Raw genomic sequence first — 16,823 nt, 5'->3', positions numbered from 1 at the left:
TACTTTTACATATGTTTACCTTGACAACAGTTACCATGAAAAATGAATCATTGTCATCATTTTTTAGTGTGAGGAAATACACCTTTGCTATTGGATTACAGTTAAAGCAACTATTACAAAACATGATGACCAAGAAAATGTGAAAGGATTAATGCCGTTGACCCACAGCCTTGATTTAAAGTTTTCATTTCTACACTGTGATGGAATCATTAAATTCTTACTTTACAGAAGCAGATAAAAAACACATGTTCGTCATTTAATTAGCCAACATTTCAATTGACAGTTTATAAAAGTTTTCAGAACATTTTTATTAAAATATTTAATATGTAAAAATATTTAAAACAGGGAATGCTCATTTTAATGAGCTTAAAACTCAAATTTGACATTTGGCACTTTTATTTACAACATAAATACATCAAAATATATCAGGGCCAAAGACTGGCTTTAAAAAGTCACCCGCAAAGCTTTTTGCATGTTGACATACATTTTCACTCTTTTTTTTTTTACACATAGGATGAAATGCAATTGCTTCATTATTAGCACTTTAAATTTTATAACAAATATCTTTAAGTAAATACAGTGAAGGGTTAAGGCTCCATGTGAATAATTTCAACGTGGCAAATGAAGAGGTTAATGGTAAACATGGTCATAACAGACATTGCTGTAAACATGTTGAAATTAAGATCTGCTGCAGTCTTGTTACCCTGCAGTGATTTACCCTGTCAATGCTTTAAACAGTACACCTCTCATAAGTCTGAATATGCAGCCTGCACATTTAAACAAAAACAAAAAAACTCTGTATGTTGAAAACCAGCTGACAGATGTTAAAACTGCTGTTTATAGAAGAAAGCTGCCATTCTTGTAAATGCTAACATAAACTTCACAGATCCTGTCAAAAACAATCCAGTTAAACATCTTCTTGTGATAAAAATGGGTATCTTAAGATTTATTTAAAGGTTGAAGGCTATCTAACATACAGCAGATGTTTGCAGGTTTTGCCTTGACCAATGAAAACATCTGCATTTACAGAAACCACTCATAGATTCACTGTTGCTGATAATTCCGGAAATTATGTGAGCTACAAAGTGGGCCTCAAACAGGTTCAGAGTCATTGTTTTGCAACTGGAACATCACTGACTGACACAATTTGCTCTCAGGAAGTGTTGCTTCTTTTTCTGGTCCTCTGTCTCCTCTTCAGGATTCCCTCTTCTTCTCTGTCGCTTTCACAATCCCTCTGAAAAAAAAAAGACGTTTAAGTTCATGACAGTGCCAGGCGCACCTCAAATTAAAAGAAAAAAGAAGGGTTTAGAATAACAGCATCCCAAAAATACCAGCTTAAAATCATGATGTGATCCATTCAGTACAGTATAGAGGTCAGAATGCATGGTAGCTGATGCATCCTTTCTGCAAGCAAATACTGCTGAAAACATCTTTTTCTGGTAGGTATTTTGGAAAATATATTTATTTGCTTGAGAAAAAATGATATCACTCTTATTTTTATACAATATGTTAAATATTCAGCCAGCTGCTAGTTACCTTAGCCTAGTATAAAAAAAGCCTGGCCTCTAATGAAAGTAACATACTGTAGTCCACTTAACTCCACCTCTAAAGCTAATACATTTCCCACTTTTTTTGAAGTAAAAACTTCAATGATAAAAAACACAAATTCAGTGCTTTATGATGGGTTATGTGCTGGAGAGTTTCTTGGCAAATATAATATCCTGAAGTCTCCATCGGATCCCTTGAAACCCCAGAATGACAAGAAATCACTGCTCCTGGAAGTTGTCTGGCATATTCTCTCTAGATTTTACTTAACACTAACCCTAATCAAAAGGAAATTTGGCTGGATTGGAGATTTCATAACTTTCCAGAAAATAAGCCAGAGCAAGACTATCTTTTTTTCCCTCAAGACATAAGAGCAGTTGCAATATGAAAATAGGTTATGAAAAACTCCTCAAATGTCAAAGTATTGGTTTAAACCCAGACTCAGTTATTGTTGTGTGCTTTACACCAGTGTGTCTTACCTCGTCCGGCTCAGGCTGCTTGTGGCCCTTCCTCATGATCCGCGTTAAGTGGTTGCACAGAGCCACAATTCTGAATGACAGCTGTCGAATGATTGAATTAGAGAGAGAGAGAGAGAGAGAGAGAGAAAGAGAATTACTATGAGATCAATCAAGGGAAACCTTTGATTTGAACACTTTAAAGAAACTATTATATTATGCTAATCTTGTACTTTACCTTCCACCTGCGTCTGGCATACTGTCTCCGAAAATTCTCCAAGTTGACGACTGACAACCTCTTCACCATGGCCTGTCTGGTATTCAGAGGCTGCAGAGACACAATTAGGGATAAAACAGCAGAGGAAGTAGCTTTTATGTCAATATCAAATGTTTAAATATGCAAAAGAAATTGTATTATTAAGACTCTTTATACTGAGGTACTGGAAATATCACATCAGAAACTACAATGGGAAACAATAAATGATGAACATTTATTTCAGTGTTTAGACAATAGTTATAAATGTGCATTGGTGACTTCCTGTTGCAATGCTAAACACACTGAAAAGGAACTGACACATTTTAAAATGTGATCTTATCACAGGTTTTGTTTTCCTGTCAGCTTACAGAACATCTCCAAGAAAGAAAGAAAAGCATTTTTTTTAAATAAATAAATAAATGTAACCTTTAGCAGAAGTGCACATTCAAGTCTATGACAAATTGTCTGAAAAAAATAGACATATAGCGTAACTTCACAAATGGATAACCATTACAAAAATAGTCTTGTAAAACAGAATGTAATAAAAAACAAGTGAAACAATAAATAAACATGAAATCATTATACAGCCCATTACATAGAAATACTGCTTCATCCAGTCTTTGTCTGACCGGGACACTTTAAATACATTCATTATTTAGATTCAGCTTCAGTACCACCTCAGGATCATTACAGTACATTAATATAAAAGCTTCTTTACCTGCTAAACAAACAACTTCAGTGCATTAAAAACCAGATCATTATTATCTGAAAAGGGACACGTGGAAGATGTACAGTGATCTACTGGCAATAATTAGATAGCCTATAATATTTATATATATATGTTTTTCATAAATTAATAATCACAAGAAAAACAAAAAAGCAGACTCCAGTTGGTTATAACCTGCAACCTTAAAGATAGAGTCCACTTAATCCTACACACTGGTCCATAAATACAACTTCAATTTAAGAATATTACTACTATTGTGCAGTAGATCAAGTATCAAGAAAATACATTTATCTGTCTATTTCTCAGAGTTAGACAAGAAGATCAACACAACTCTGATTATTGTCTCTGAAAATATTAAACTGCAGCCCGGTGGTAGTTAGCTTAGCTTTGGTTGGCTTAGCTTAGGCCTGGACGCTTAGAGAAACAGCTAGCCTGTTAAAAGGTAACCAGATGTGTCTACTAGTACCATTAGGAGTGATGACAGTCCTTTTTTAATGGTTTACTGTTGTTTCAAGTCCTTGTGCCAACCAAGCTAAGCTATCTGTCCGTTGCCCATAGCTTTGATTAGTCATGAAAGTGGTATAGGCTAGTGTTAGCTAATAGGCAGATCTCCTCAAATCCACATCTTAGATTATTATGTAAATATTTAAATAAAGAAAAAAGTCATGAATACACAGCTATACATTCAAAAGTTTGCATTGCTGAACAAAATGTGCTAAACCCAAACACCCAAAGATTTTTCAAGGTAAAACAATTCATTTGTTTTTCTCAGCCAGACTCTGTGAGTGGCTGCTCAGGGCACAGTTCCCTCCCGCAGGACGGATGCAGCAGCTCCTTTAATGCCTGCCTCGTGTCTGTATTCAGGCTGGTGCTGCAAATGGCTCCTTCAGGATGCACAGAGCTCATCACCCCCTGCAGCCACTGCAGCTCAGAGTTCAACTGCTGTCTCAGAGCGTCCAGCTGATTCTGCCTCTGACTGTACTTCCCACTTATGCTGTCCAGACTGGCATCCATTGCCTTCATGTCATCCTGCAGCAGCAACCTCATGGCCTCCACTTTACAGAACTCGTAGCGAACCTGGGACAGCTGCTTCCTCGAGGTCTCGCTCTCCTCATTGTACCAGGCCTCCTTGTAACTGTAGATTGAGAGTAGTGCCTCTATGTCGCCCTGTATGGTGTGTCTGGCTCCTGTTACCTCTGACAGCCCTGTCTTTATCAGACTGACCTCCTCCACTACGCGGGCAAAACGCTCAAAGTTTGCATATGTGTTGTTCTTGGGGACACTGGAGTTGGACTGGATGGTGTACTCCTTTAAACGCCTCGTCTTCAGCTGCTCTCCTTCCTTCTCCGTCACAGGAGCAGCGCTTTCCTCTTCTATGTGGCCGCCGGACTTCAGACAGAAGGGTGGAGGGGAGGACACTGAGTGAGAGGATGTCTCATTGTTGCGTCTTGAAAACACACACAGCCGTGAAAATCCCAGCAGACGTGGCAGAGCTGTAGGATTAGTGTGTGACCCTACAGCGGAAAAAAGCCATGGCAGGTAAGAGCGCCAAAAAAACCAACAAACATTCCTGTTGAGTGTGTGTCCCGGCTTCATGCTTGTGTCCAAACAGGATTAAAAAAAAAAAACTCCACAGCAAAACAAAAAAAACACCATTCACATGCGTGTGAGCAGCTAATGTTGGAGTAGACACCTTCAACATTGGGAGTTGTTCAAAACACAATCTGTCTTAAAAATCTTGCTTTAATTCGATGACACAGTGATGCATAAGAATGCAAAAAAAAAAAAACCCAGCTGTACAAGATGTGTGGAGCAAAGCATCGTGATAGGTCGATGTTCAAAAGAAATACTGCCAAAGTGAGGGTGTGGCGCAATAATGGAAACAATATACAAGTGTGACCAAGTGTGTTTTCAATGATGTAAAACGTTAGCGGGTGTTGTCTTGGCACATTAGAAGAAGGATATTCCTCTGACATGAAGCCATCCCTTTCTGAATGTTGCATTTCACATACACTGTTCAAACAGTTTCACATGTAGTTGACAGTAGTTATTGAGAATACAAACACATGCTCAAATACTTAAAGTAAATTAAGTACATACCTTAATCCAGTGATGATTGAAGGCGTCTTGTATAGTCATTCGTTTTCTACAATGATGAGAAAGAGAAACTGGGGCTTAGTAAAAACATCCCTACAACTCCATGAGACACACGGCACACGGCGAGAGGTCAATGTGAACCTCATGGGAAAACATTCAGACTAGTGTTTACTTTCACAGGAGTAGACTGTTTCTCGTGGTTTGTTCACAGGGAATGACGTGCGCAGAAAACAAAGAAAGAGAAGTAGTTACCTTGCGTGTAGTAATAAGTTTACTGTGTGACATTTCTATGTATCTTTTTATATTTCACATTTTGTACTAAAAGTAATGTACCTAAATTGCAGATTGGCCTTTCAAGCTAATTGGATGCATTTGGCCTTGATTGTAGCTAAATCTCTGTTTCTGGGCTTTATGCTGGAATTGTTAGACTTGACCTTTGACCTCTGTTTTTCAGGTCTTTTACCTTGTGTCCTTCTCCAGGAGCTCTCTGATGAAGCTCTTGGCTAGCTCGCTTGTGTTGCTAAAGAGCTCCTCGTCAAACTCGTAGTCCACGGCCGAGATGTTACCGAGGGTCTCCTGCTTTGTGTCACCGAGGAACGGCGACGCACCACTCAATCTGTAACGACATTCACACACTTGCTTAGACTCTCCTTAATGACTCTTTAGGGACATTTAAAATTCCAACTCATTATTGAGAATCCTCCCAACTTACAGTATATATGTGATGACTCCAATACTCCTATAAAAAAAAAAAACAGCAAAAGGTTAATCCAATTTATGCTCTGAAGCCTGTTATATGAGAGGCAGCGGAGTCGGAGATAATTGAAGGCTCTTACCACATGTCTGCCTCCAATCCCAGCTGCTCATAGTTGACTATCTCTGGAGCTGAAAATAGAAAGCACACACTCCTGCATCACAAACACTAAGCCACGCTCAGGAACCAGCACTGTACACATTTCTGATATAAAAACACTTACCAACAAATTCAGGGGTTCCACAAATGTTTTTGAAATCTTCCCCAGCTTCTATTTTGCGTGCTAGTCCAAAGTCTATGATCTTGATACGAGGTAGAGGAACGTTATTGTCCAGCAGCATTATGTTTTCAGGCTGAAGTGATAAAAGAACACAACACAGGCTCTTATTGGTCCGTAGGTTTCCACTGATAAACAAGAGTAAGTGGTACATACTCTAAATGATGTTGAGAAAAATAAGTTACCTGGTGAATGCGGACGTATGTGCAAGCATTTAAGAAAAACATTGCAACCTACAGTTCGACCTGTTAGTGTGAAACATTAAAGGAAAATTCAACAATTGCTCTCTTCAGATTAATAACACTCTTGTGTCTTTACTTTAGCTAATACAGTATGATGCTCCTGCTAGCAAAACACTCATTTACTACAGTTTGTCACACAGACTGTGAACATAAATAAACAGCTGGCCTGGCCTTGCCCAAAACTAACTAAATCTTCATTAACTCTAAATTTATTTAAAAAAAAAAGTTCCCTCATTTACATATTTCTTGTTTATTCAATCCTTACTTAAGTTTAGAAAAATTAATGTTGATGTTTTTTTTTGTGGCAGGTTATGTCTTGGGAGGTGGGGGGGGTTCTAAGTTTTGACAGGAAGTTACCATTTCAAATGAAGAACTTGATCTAGTTCAGCACATATCCCTTTATAAACAACGGCTTCTCATTTTGAAACCCATCTGTAATCTTCGAACAGTTTTTTTTTGATTTAATAAAACGTGTTGATTCATGAAATAAGAGGGGCTTACAGGTGGATTTTCTTTTTGTTTTAGAAATAGCATCCTAGCAGCAACCTTAGTAAATTACCGGCTAGAAGAAGATTTAATTTTTAGCATACAGCTGTTAAATTTATATAAATATTATCATTACTAACTCACTGGAAGCAAGTGAGAAAAAAAATACTCAAATGTCAAAACTGATTTTAAAACAATTAAGGATCATTTTGCAGATGTACTGAAGACTTAACTGTCTTGCCCTGGATCCTAATAACTCAATAAAGCCCAAAGGTCACAAGATCTGCAGCTCAGATAGACAGTCACATTACCTTAATTAACCAATCTGAGCAATTTATACGGACGACATTCAACACAAATGTGTGCACAAATCTGTCATTGTAAACTAAGGGTCACGGTCTCAGGCATGTCTGAATTGAGCTCGTCACTGAATGTTCTTGCTCCCTAAATACCAAATAAATAGAGGAAAGAGGAGCTGCAGTGAAAAAAAACAGGACACTGACTTCCAGAGAGCAGCGTGGGCGACTCTGCTCCCTGAAAGTGAGGTGATAACCTTATGGTGTCTGTCTGAGAGTCTGGATCTTTGCCACGGAAAACAGGAAGGATTTGTGATTCAGACTCTACCGGCACGTACATAAGACACCTGCTATATATAACTTACATTGAAGAACTGCGCCGGCTTGCATGTACGCACAGTTCTGGGTATGTCATCCTCATAACAAAACAAACTTAGATCGACATACACAACGCGGACGGAGCTATTTGGTACCTTTAGATCAAAATGTATGATTCTTTTGGAGTGGAGGTGCTGGACTCCGTGAAGGATCTGTTTGATAAACTGGGTGGCCTCCTCTTCACTAAGAGACTCCTTCTGAGCCAAGAAATCAAACAGCTCTCCTCCGGACACCCTGTAACACAAACACACACACACACACACTTAGACGCTCATCCTGTGTGCTCAGATTATCAGGAACACGGGCACTATCGAACACTATCTTAAGTGAGTTAAGGATTTGGGTGCACTGATGTAGGATGCCTTAGATATGTTTGTTTTGCTGTAACACGTTGAGTCTGTTATGAGTCTGTCTACCCTACTTATGTGTCACTATAGTCCTAAACCCTTTTCACAGCTCATTATCACTGTACACAGGGTGGAAATGTTCCCCTGACATTTGCCTCTATTGTTTGGGAAGCTCAAACGCTATAGGTGTACCGGGAGTGCTAATACTGCTAGCTTCTAGGTTGTAATTCATATAGATTTAATTTAGCTGACAAGTAATTGTCAGTTTAGCATTTCTCACTTAATGAGAATGAAATGATAATAAGCAAAGTAAAAATCTTTGTGGAAGCTTGACTGTTTCTAGTTAAATCAATACCCTAACCATTTCGCCAATAACAGTTAGCTAATGTTAGCATTTAAGCTTTATATGCGATTTTTCACACTTAAATGTAGAAATCAAGTATATCCTCTGAAAATAACTCTGTGAGTCATGACTGTCTACAATGGGTGTAACACCAGAGTCCCACTGTCTGTGATGTTTTCCGAGTTTTCCGAGTCCTATCTTCAGTTTGTTTACATCGTCGGAACGGCCGGCTGACTCCTCCCCTCGCGTATAAAAGTTGTTTAATTGAGGGACTAGAGAAAAGAAGAATAACATACTGTACTCACTGCTTAACTGTGTTTCTAGATCACGCTCATTTCAGGTAAATTTACATGCAGTGTGAAGATACGAGCATAATAAAGATCGCTAGCATTAGCATGCTAACACAACAATGCAGCGCGAGTTGTTTTGGTTTCATACTGGTGCTCAAGGTCGACACCTGCTGGATCAAATAATCACATATAAAGCCTTTAAGCTAGATAATTACTGTTAGCTAGGAAGTAGCCGATAGCTTATCTTACTATTTGTAAATGTCACTAGATAGAATAGAATAACTTGATGTGAATTACATATTTATTTTAATTCATAGCTAACATAAAATTAGCTAGGAATTACTTAAATGCTAATGCTAGCTGTTCTCTGATAATGGGGAATGAAAGATGTTGCTTTAACCGGAAATGTTGCCAAATGTTCCTCCATATTGTCACTGTCAACTGTCTTTCCAGTTGCTCAGTACACAAGAAGATAACAAATGATAACAATTTTTCAGGTGCAGCATCCCGCACCAGTGTAACGTAAGAAGAAAATGGCTGCAGTGATTATAGTGAGTATACATGATGTTCTTTTATATTCACACAAAGAAAACATTATAGGCTGAATAACGCACAGTGTGCCATCCTGAATATAATGGGAACCGTTCTGTCGTTCCCTTTCACCCCGCTGTGAGCTTTCATTTAGAACTAATTGTGCCCTCCATGTTCCCAGGCAGTCTCCGGACCCAGGATGAGGCCCCTTCTCAACACAAGCCGTATTGACTGTGTGATAGACCTTTGATTCTTTGTGGCACACATGACCCTGGCAAAAGGTCTTTTAGCAAACACAGATTCAACAAACTATGTACATAATAATAAACTTTCACATCAAGACATGGACACAACTTTCTAAGCACTGATCTGGAATATTAAAAGTAGATTATATGTACATTCTACTAAATAAATAAAAAAAACATGCAGATGTTTTAGCAAATAAAGACAATGTTACTTTGCAAAATTAACATTAAATTCTTTGGATGTGATGTTTTCTTCTCAATCATGCAGTGACTTACAATTCAAGGATAAGCACCACATCCAGGCGACTCTCGAACACGTCATGCAGCTCTACAACGTTGGGGTGCTGCAGCTGCTGCAGGATGACCACCTCCCTCTCAATCTCCTCTCTCTTTACTCCACGTCTGCTGGCTCGACTCTGCCGCTTCTTGATGAACTTTGCCGCGTATTCAATGCCCGTGCTCTTCTCTACACAGCGTTTGACGATCGCAAACTGCCCACTGCAGACACAAAAGAGGAGTTTTCAAGTTTTGGTGTCACTGTCATGCATTTTTATATATTTTCCACGTATGGCACCATTCTTTAATGAGGCTCCTCGCAATTTACGGCAGGTTACTGTAGGATTCTAAAAAAAAAAAAAAAAGATGTCAGGGAGGAAGTCTTGTTTTGAAACCAGTTGAAATATTGAGGTAAAGTGACAAGTCCACCACTTCCTGTTTCCCATACAAACAGAGAACAATCAGACAGGCCCCCTGTTTGCACAGAGCTGCTGTCCTCCCACTCAAACAACTTTCCTGCCAAATTTCAAGCCATCTTCGGCGCATCAATCCACTGAAAAAAATCCCAAAACTCTGAATAGTTCTCAACAGAGGTTTTGGCTTGGAGACCATTATTCAGTAGACTATTGTTTGTACTTTTCTCTGGGCTTTTTATAACATGATTGAGCCTGTGGATAAGTGATTAAGACATGTATTTAATAAATCTAATTGTGATATAATAATCCAAATTTGACATCTTAAATTACAGGGGGGACTCAAGACTGTATAAAAACAACATGACAGCTCTCCAAAAGTGAAGCTTAAACTTTTTTTGAGCTCCCCAAATGTGTTTTTGGTTAGGAGATGGGGCAAAATGTCAAGTAAGTCTACTGGGAAACTCTGTCTTCAAATGATTTTACCAGGGAAATATGTCAGCGCCTGCCACAGGGAAATTCTGGCTTAGCTTTTGTACAACAGGGGAGACCAGAGGAGGAGGTGGAGACACATCATCCATATATACAGTCAAGCGTGTATCTTTGCTCTCCTGCTTCCTGGGGAGACTCCACAAGTAAACTGTCCCCTAACATAGCTACACTGTCAGTTCTCTCATAATTGACCCACTGAGAGACTGGAAGCTTGAGTGTACAAACATTTTCCAGGCACTGTTGCCTCGTTAGATGTGCTCTGTCTCCATGGCATTATTATCAGACTAGCACTTGTTATATCTCAGACCTGACTAAGCCTCGCTGCTTTACACACTTCCTGCTGCTGTGTGCTGACCTGCGTACTCTTCACATTCACAATCGTGAAACAATCCACTTAGTCAGTGATCCCTCATTAATGGGCCACAGAGAGAGTCGAGGGCGTGCGCATTGGCAGAGCTGACAAGGAGTCTCTGAGTGGGGAAAGATGAATGTTATCTTTGACAGAGAGAAGAGGAACATTCAGTCAAGTATGCAAATAGTTGACTCTGTAGATTCTCCAAGGCAACATAGTCACATTGTATTTTTAGACAGTGTGAAGAAGACACAGAAAGGAAAACGATAATAACTGGCAGGCTTTTCATATGTTTGGGACATATCTGTCCACACAGAGATTTCAGGGTGGCTTTGAAAGGTTGTCCAGTCCATGTCCACTATCAACGCTGGGTCTAGTGGGCTAAGAATAGCTCCGGCCCACAATCTAGACCTCCACTCCTCTGCCGAGCTGGACGAAGGAGGGAGAGAGAAAGAGGAATGCTGAGAGAAGCTGATGGATGAAGGCTGACACAAAACATACAGATACATTACACAATACCATAACTATTTCACACAGCAGTTTACGTTTACAAAAAGCCCTTTCCAGCTCATCGCTAATGGATAAAATACAAAGGTAATTTCACTTTTCACTTTAGAGTAACCCTAACTATTTATTTAAACTTTCCTTTTCTGCATTAGTGTGGGATTGTTGAGCCAGTTTGCTCTCTTTGAGGCACACCCTGTCCTCTGCTTACACAGTTCTACAATTACATCACAGAGCAGCTCCGCTGAGACAGTTAGCTGAGTCAAAAACAACAAAACTGAGGTGACCTCGAACCACTCAAGCCAAAATCTTTTATGACTGTTACACGTGTGGGACAAAATGTTTGGTAGAAAAAACCCAAAGTTATGCAATCAGGTTAAACAAATTATAGTTTAAATATTAACATCTCAATGACAGCGACCTCTCATACATCAGGAAGTTCTGGATTCAGGGCACCTGTACTGGATTTCATTATATTAAAGGTGTTTCTGATAATAGGGATTTTTTTATTGTGTGATTGGTTTTATTCCAAGTTCTTATTAAGCTAGCTTATTTCATATGAGGGTTACATCATGTATCAGTGTGAACATGTTGGGGTTGTGCTAGTAACAATAGTCTTCAAAGAGTCACACATATACTTTGTGCAAAGAAAAGAAAATAAGGCAGGGTGGGTGGAATCTGAAAAGCTCCCTCTATCTGTTTTAGTCACAGGACATTTCCACCCCTGAGACATCCCTCAAAGGCCGACCCTGCTACAGATGAGTAGGACAATGAGTGAATCGAAGAGGAGGGGAAATCACTCAATGAATTCCTCCAGTTTAAACATGTATCAAGTATACCCTGAGGGGAACAACTGTGCCTGTAAAACAAGACTGAACAGAGTTACCCCACCAGGTCGGGGTTGTGGATCGCTAGCGGAGAGCGAACACCACAACTGTCAGTTCAAGGTTGTCAGTTCAACACTGAAGCGACGCTTCAGTGTTGTTACAAAGTGCCGAGTAATAGTGGGAGAGAGCGGTGATGCTGGGAGTGGTATTCCACAACGGGCCAGGCGTGCTGTCCGTCTTAGCTCTAAGCCGTCCTTGCGAGGCTGAAAGTACCATCACCCCCACAGAGTTTCCACTCTCAACAGCTGAAGGTCGTTATCCACAGACAAGGTTGGAGGAATGCTCGGACAAGACACAACACATTTCCCCACTGAACAACCTCTGGGAGCGCGTGGAAAGGAAAGCTAAGCGCATAATTGACCAAGCCCAATCCTTACCATCCCTAACATCTGTGTTTCGAGATGAGAAAAGCAGCTTCTAAAATGTGGCTCATCTTTGCAGAAAATATAGATTCTCTGTTATTTAAAAAAAAAAAACAGACACTTTTTCTGCTTGGGTAGGCAAAATCGCAACACGTATGCATTCATGAAGTGTTCAGGATACTATTGATTCCCACATGTGTGAGCGGAGAAGTAAGGTGTCTGCTAACAGAAACAGGATGCCCTCTGTCAAATGGGGAACTCTGGGAATATCCAAAAAGGTCAACATGGAGTTCCCTCTGTGGGGCTGCAGTGAATAAACACATTTCTCACCCGCTGAACAGCAGGAATGTCGGTTCCTCAGGGCCGACTTCACGCGTTCTTGTTCTCACTCCTTGTACATGTACGCCTACTGCCTGTGCTATAGATACTTCTTGTACAGTAAATCCCTTTGGAGAAATGATAGCACGTCACTGTCTTCACCTTTAGCACCTGTCTGCCCCGCGACTGTCCGCTCTTTTCACTTCAACACTTCCAGAGTGTGAAGGCATGGGGGCTTTAAGCGTGTACAGTATCTTTGCTCTCCTGCTTCCTGTCAACAGTCAACCAACTTCTGCAAATGAAAAAAAAAAATCTCTTACTTGTTTCCTTTACACATTTGCGTAATATTTCTACAACTGCACCAAGAGACACATTGTTGTGATGTGACCTGTAGTTCCTGTATTCGGTTGGAAATGCTAACATGCTAACCTGCACTGAACGACAACACTAACTTGCTATCTGCTGATTTCTGGCACGTCCTGCGTACAGTCTTCACCATCATGATCAAGAATGTGCTAAATAACATCAACCACAAGGAACAGGTCTGGCTGATGTTATGCAGGTTGTAAACCACAAAGGACAATACATCCTTTTTATTTGTTGTACTTCATTTAAAAACGCTAGAGGAAAAGTCATAAGATTATCGGAGTTGGAATTATTTTCTGGCGGTAATGAATGTCTTCACAAACTGGCTGCCATCAATCTAGTAATTGTGTTTCAATTATGTTTCAGCCCAACCGATATTCTTTTGTTTGTCATTTTTGCCATGTAGCTGCTAAGGATCTGAACACCACAAACCCACAACCTTCAAGACGGATTCACAACCAGCGATGATGTAAGCGCCGCGTTCAGATTTCAAAACAAGGCGGAAGTTTACAGGCCTTTTATTTATGCCCGGACTTGTAAAGACAATGGCACTTCCTGTCCATCTGTGTATCCTGTGAAGGTTTGTCAGTAATTGATGATGACTCACAAAGATGATGTTTTCTCATTCATAGCCAATGATGTAGCAAAATCTAACAAAGGCAGTAGTCAAGTCACAAAAGTTGTAGTCCTTATGATTAAAATGCTGCTGCTGAAAGATAGAGGTTGCTTGGTTCACCATCTGCAGAGGAGACCTTTGCCTCAGGCTGGCCTTGACCGCCATTGGTGTAAAAGTCCACCTGTTTTTGTGTGTGAGTGTGTGAGTGTGTGTGTATGGGGTGGGCACTTCCTACAGTCTGTCATCATGGGTGTCAACACTCACACGGTAAGTCTGGTACAGTGTCAGTAAACGCCTCACACGGTAAGTACAGAGTTGTTTTACAGATTGGTTTACCTAAACGCCTCCGTCCGTAGTGGAAAGATACTCTGAGTACATCTGCAGGTCAGAACCCGTGATGCTGTCAAAAGGTGCGGAGAGTGGGTGGGCTGCATCCTCCACGACACATTACAGAGCTGTCTCAACCGCACAGATGCAGCTGAACTGGTGACAAAATTCTCAGACACGTTCTGCGACAGAAAAAGTCAGTTCCTCTTTCAGCTCCAGCTTTTAACCACAGAAAGTTTCTACTTGACATGACAGAGTTGCCAAATAGATCAGCTCACAGCTCAGTAACCTGTGAAAGTTCAAGCCAGTTATAATTATAACTTTCACAGACAGGTACAACTACAAAAAAAATAAAAAACACTAAAACGGTTTGGTAAAGATTACGATTTTTAGACTCATAAATGACTTTCTAAATAAAGGGTTAAAAAGTAGTATCTTTTTTTCCATTACTGATTTTTTTTAGAGCCATTAATAAAAAAAACACCTTTGAACAGAATTTTCGCCGATCTTAAATTATTCACAATGCTACAATCATCTGTGATTATAAAATGTGACTCCGTTATTTCTCCGGCCCCCCGTAAAATATTGGAAAAAAACGTTATATCAAGTCAATAATATGTTTTTATTCACCTCTTATCACTGATCTAACAAACAAGACAACATAATGAATTAACCAATGATTAAGCTTAATTCAAGGTTTAAAAGAAAGAGAGGCCTCATTTCAGAATGAAACTCATGAACTTATTGTCAGCACTTTGTTTTTAATGGCTTTGAATTAACCATTTTAATAAATTCAATCTTTCACGCATGTCCTTTTTTATTGTATTTCAGTGTCTTACAGTCGTTAAATTACTCTGCAAAGCATTTGAAATTGTCTCGGTGTATGACATGTCCCATACAAATAATCTTGTCTTGCAGTCATCATTTTGGAGAATTGCCTTTGAGTCCTTTAACTCCACGATGTGTCAAGTCAAAATATGTGAAAGACTTCAGAGTGAATCCTGGGATCTAAACCCTTCCTCTGTAGTCCAATACATTCAGCTGGAGCTCATAAAATATCATCAGCAGGTCTTGGTTTGTCCTTGTAGGGTGTGTCAAAAGAAGCTGTATAGTAAATCATTCGACACAGTGTTATAAGGTCGGAGGTCACACATCTTCCTTTCACACCCTCTCTGTCTGTTAGCAAAGCGGTGCCCATGCCCAAACTGTCCTCCCGTGCAAAAATGGATTTACAGCTTCCTCAATCCTAATTTCACCTCTCCAACTTCCTTCATTTATTTCCCCATGGGGGGGGGCACAGCTTGCTTGACGTCTGCCCTGCACACACTCCTCCTCAACACGACACTTCAACACATTGATCCATCACGCTGAATCAGCCTCAAAAGCAGTAATTCAAACTTGATTCTCCGTCTCTGTACTGAACATATCGTGCCCAGACACAGCCGGTTTCCTTTGAATCTTTATCTTGTAGACCTCAGCCTAAACACATAGACACTCCCCACTTCATGCTTAAACAAGCCAGCTGTTTGCATACCTAAGAACACACACGAGGACCACTGTGTCGACTCCTGGGATGAATCACTCTCTGACTCACACGGAGATCATTTTCTATATTATGCTCTATCAAAGAGTTTTAAAAAAGACACTCACCTTCCTAAAGGTTCCCCAATGTCATAGAAATCCTCCACATTCTGTTGCTTGAACACCGCCATGCCAGGCGTCTTCATTGATGAGGTTTATCTCCTGGATATTCACCACCACAGCCTGTCCTCTTCGCTTTCTTCTAGTCCAACCCTGCAGATGCAAAGAGGTGTTCCTGTTCATTTCTGACTGCAGCAGAGAAAATGCGGACTGCATGTTCCAGCTTGCTGTAAAGCATTCTTTATCAGAGTACCTACTTTCACCTGCCTGCTGACAAACACCAGACTGTGGCAGACAAAAGGCATTAAAAGTAAGTTTTGACTTTCACAAGTCAAAATGCTTATTATGGGATTCAATTGAAATGTTTCAACTCATACAAGGTTCTAAAACTGTGAAGGGAAGTGTAAAGGATGAGAAAATACAAAAAAGAGCATTACTGGTGCATAGGGAAGGATGTTTGAAATGTGCTTCTGTTGTGAAATAATTGATAAGAAAAAGGCTGTGCAGCTGTAGAACATTTTTCTGTCTCTTACTTAAATGTCATAGAACAGAATATCTTGTATTTTATGGGCACACAGTTACATAGACTCAAACAAGATGAGACAAAAACTAAAACTTTCTATCTGGTAGTTTCTTGGCACACTGTAAGCAGCTCCACAACTTGTCAGTAAAGAAACCATCTGCCTCACCTTCTGTCAGACGCTGATCTGACGATCTCAACTTGCATGTGTTGCCACGTCTCCTACAGCCGCTCTGCTCTCCTCATGTGTCTCCAGCTCGGACACAGAAACTGCTCCTTTAGGCGTCTCTGTTGTTTTCTGACACTTCTGGCAGCACCATCAGGCTTTTGTGTCAGCAGAAGTCCCTCCCCCCCCCCTGATGGCTCTATTATGAAACTGCAGCATGAGGGAGGCAGGCTATCAATAAAGATGACAGGCATGTATAGCTGTTTATTCTGAGGCAGGGATTACTACAGCAAGTGTTTGAGTTTTTCAACACC

The 16,823-nt window shown here is 40.1% G+C and overlaps 1 protein-coding gene across 2 annotated transcripts; it reads right to left on the bottom strand.

Annotated features, from left to right (window-relative positions):
* Window positions 1-243: 243 nt before the first annotated feature.
* On the bottom strand, window positions 244-16,666 carry dapk2b (death-associated protein kinase 2b). 2 transcript variants are annotated; one of them, XR_009672917.1, is made up of 13 exons: window positions 16,513-16,662; window positions 15,833-15,976; window positions 9,546-9,767; window positions 7,609-7,747; window positions 6,058-6,187; window positions 5,917-5,965; window positions 5,793-5,819; window positions 5,544-5,696; window positions 5,084-5,129; window positions 2,239-2,328; window positions 2,025-2,105; window positions 832-1,234; window positions 244-794 (listed from the first exon to the last, which is right to left on the bottom strand). XR_009672917.1 is itself a non-coding variant. In XM_061035420.1 (10 exons), the coding sequence occupies exons 2-10, from the start codon at window positions 15,907-15,909 to the stop codon at window positions 3,752-3,754; spliced, it is 1,464 nt and encodes a 487-aa protein (XP_060891403.1). In that variant the 5' UTR covers window positions 15,910-15,976; window positions 16,513-16,666; the 3' UTR covers window positions 2,473-3,751. The 2 variants fall into 2 exon arrangements, 1 of the variants encoding a protein (XP_060891403.1); XM_061035420.1 differs by lacking the exons at window positions 244-794; window positions 832-1,234; window positions 2,025-2,105; window positions 2,239-2,328 and adding an exon at window positions 2,473-4,372 and having other exon boundaries at window positions 16,513-16,666.
* Between the last annotated feature and the right edge of the window lie 157 nt (window positions 16,667-16,823).

This window comes from Labrus mixtus, chromosome 4 (assembly GCF_963584025.1).
Source record: "Labrus mixtus chromosome 4, fLabMix1.1, whole genome shotgun sequence".
Classification (NCBI taxonomy): Eukaryota; Metazoa; Chordata; class Actinopteri; order Labriformes; family Labridae; genus Labrus; species Labrus mixtus.
Note: the sequence above shows the minus strand (reverse complement) of the source record. Positions and strands in the feature narration are given on the sequence as shown.

Coding starts and splice junctions, on each gene's coding strand:
- dapk2b (XM_061035420.1), bottom strand. CDS start 15,909: ATGAAGACGCCTGGCATGGCGGTGTTCAAGCAACAGAATGTGGAGGAT. Junction 7,748..9,545: donor GTGGTGCTTATCCTTGAATT/GTAAGTCACTGC, acceptor TTTGTGTTACAG/GGTGTCCGGAGGAGAGCTGT. Junction 4,373..5,083: donor TCAATCATCACTGGATTAAG/GTATGTACTTAA, acceptor TTCTGTCTGAAG/TCCGGCGGCCACATAGAAGA.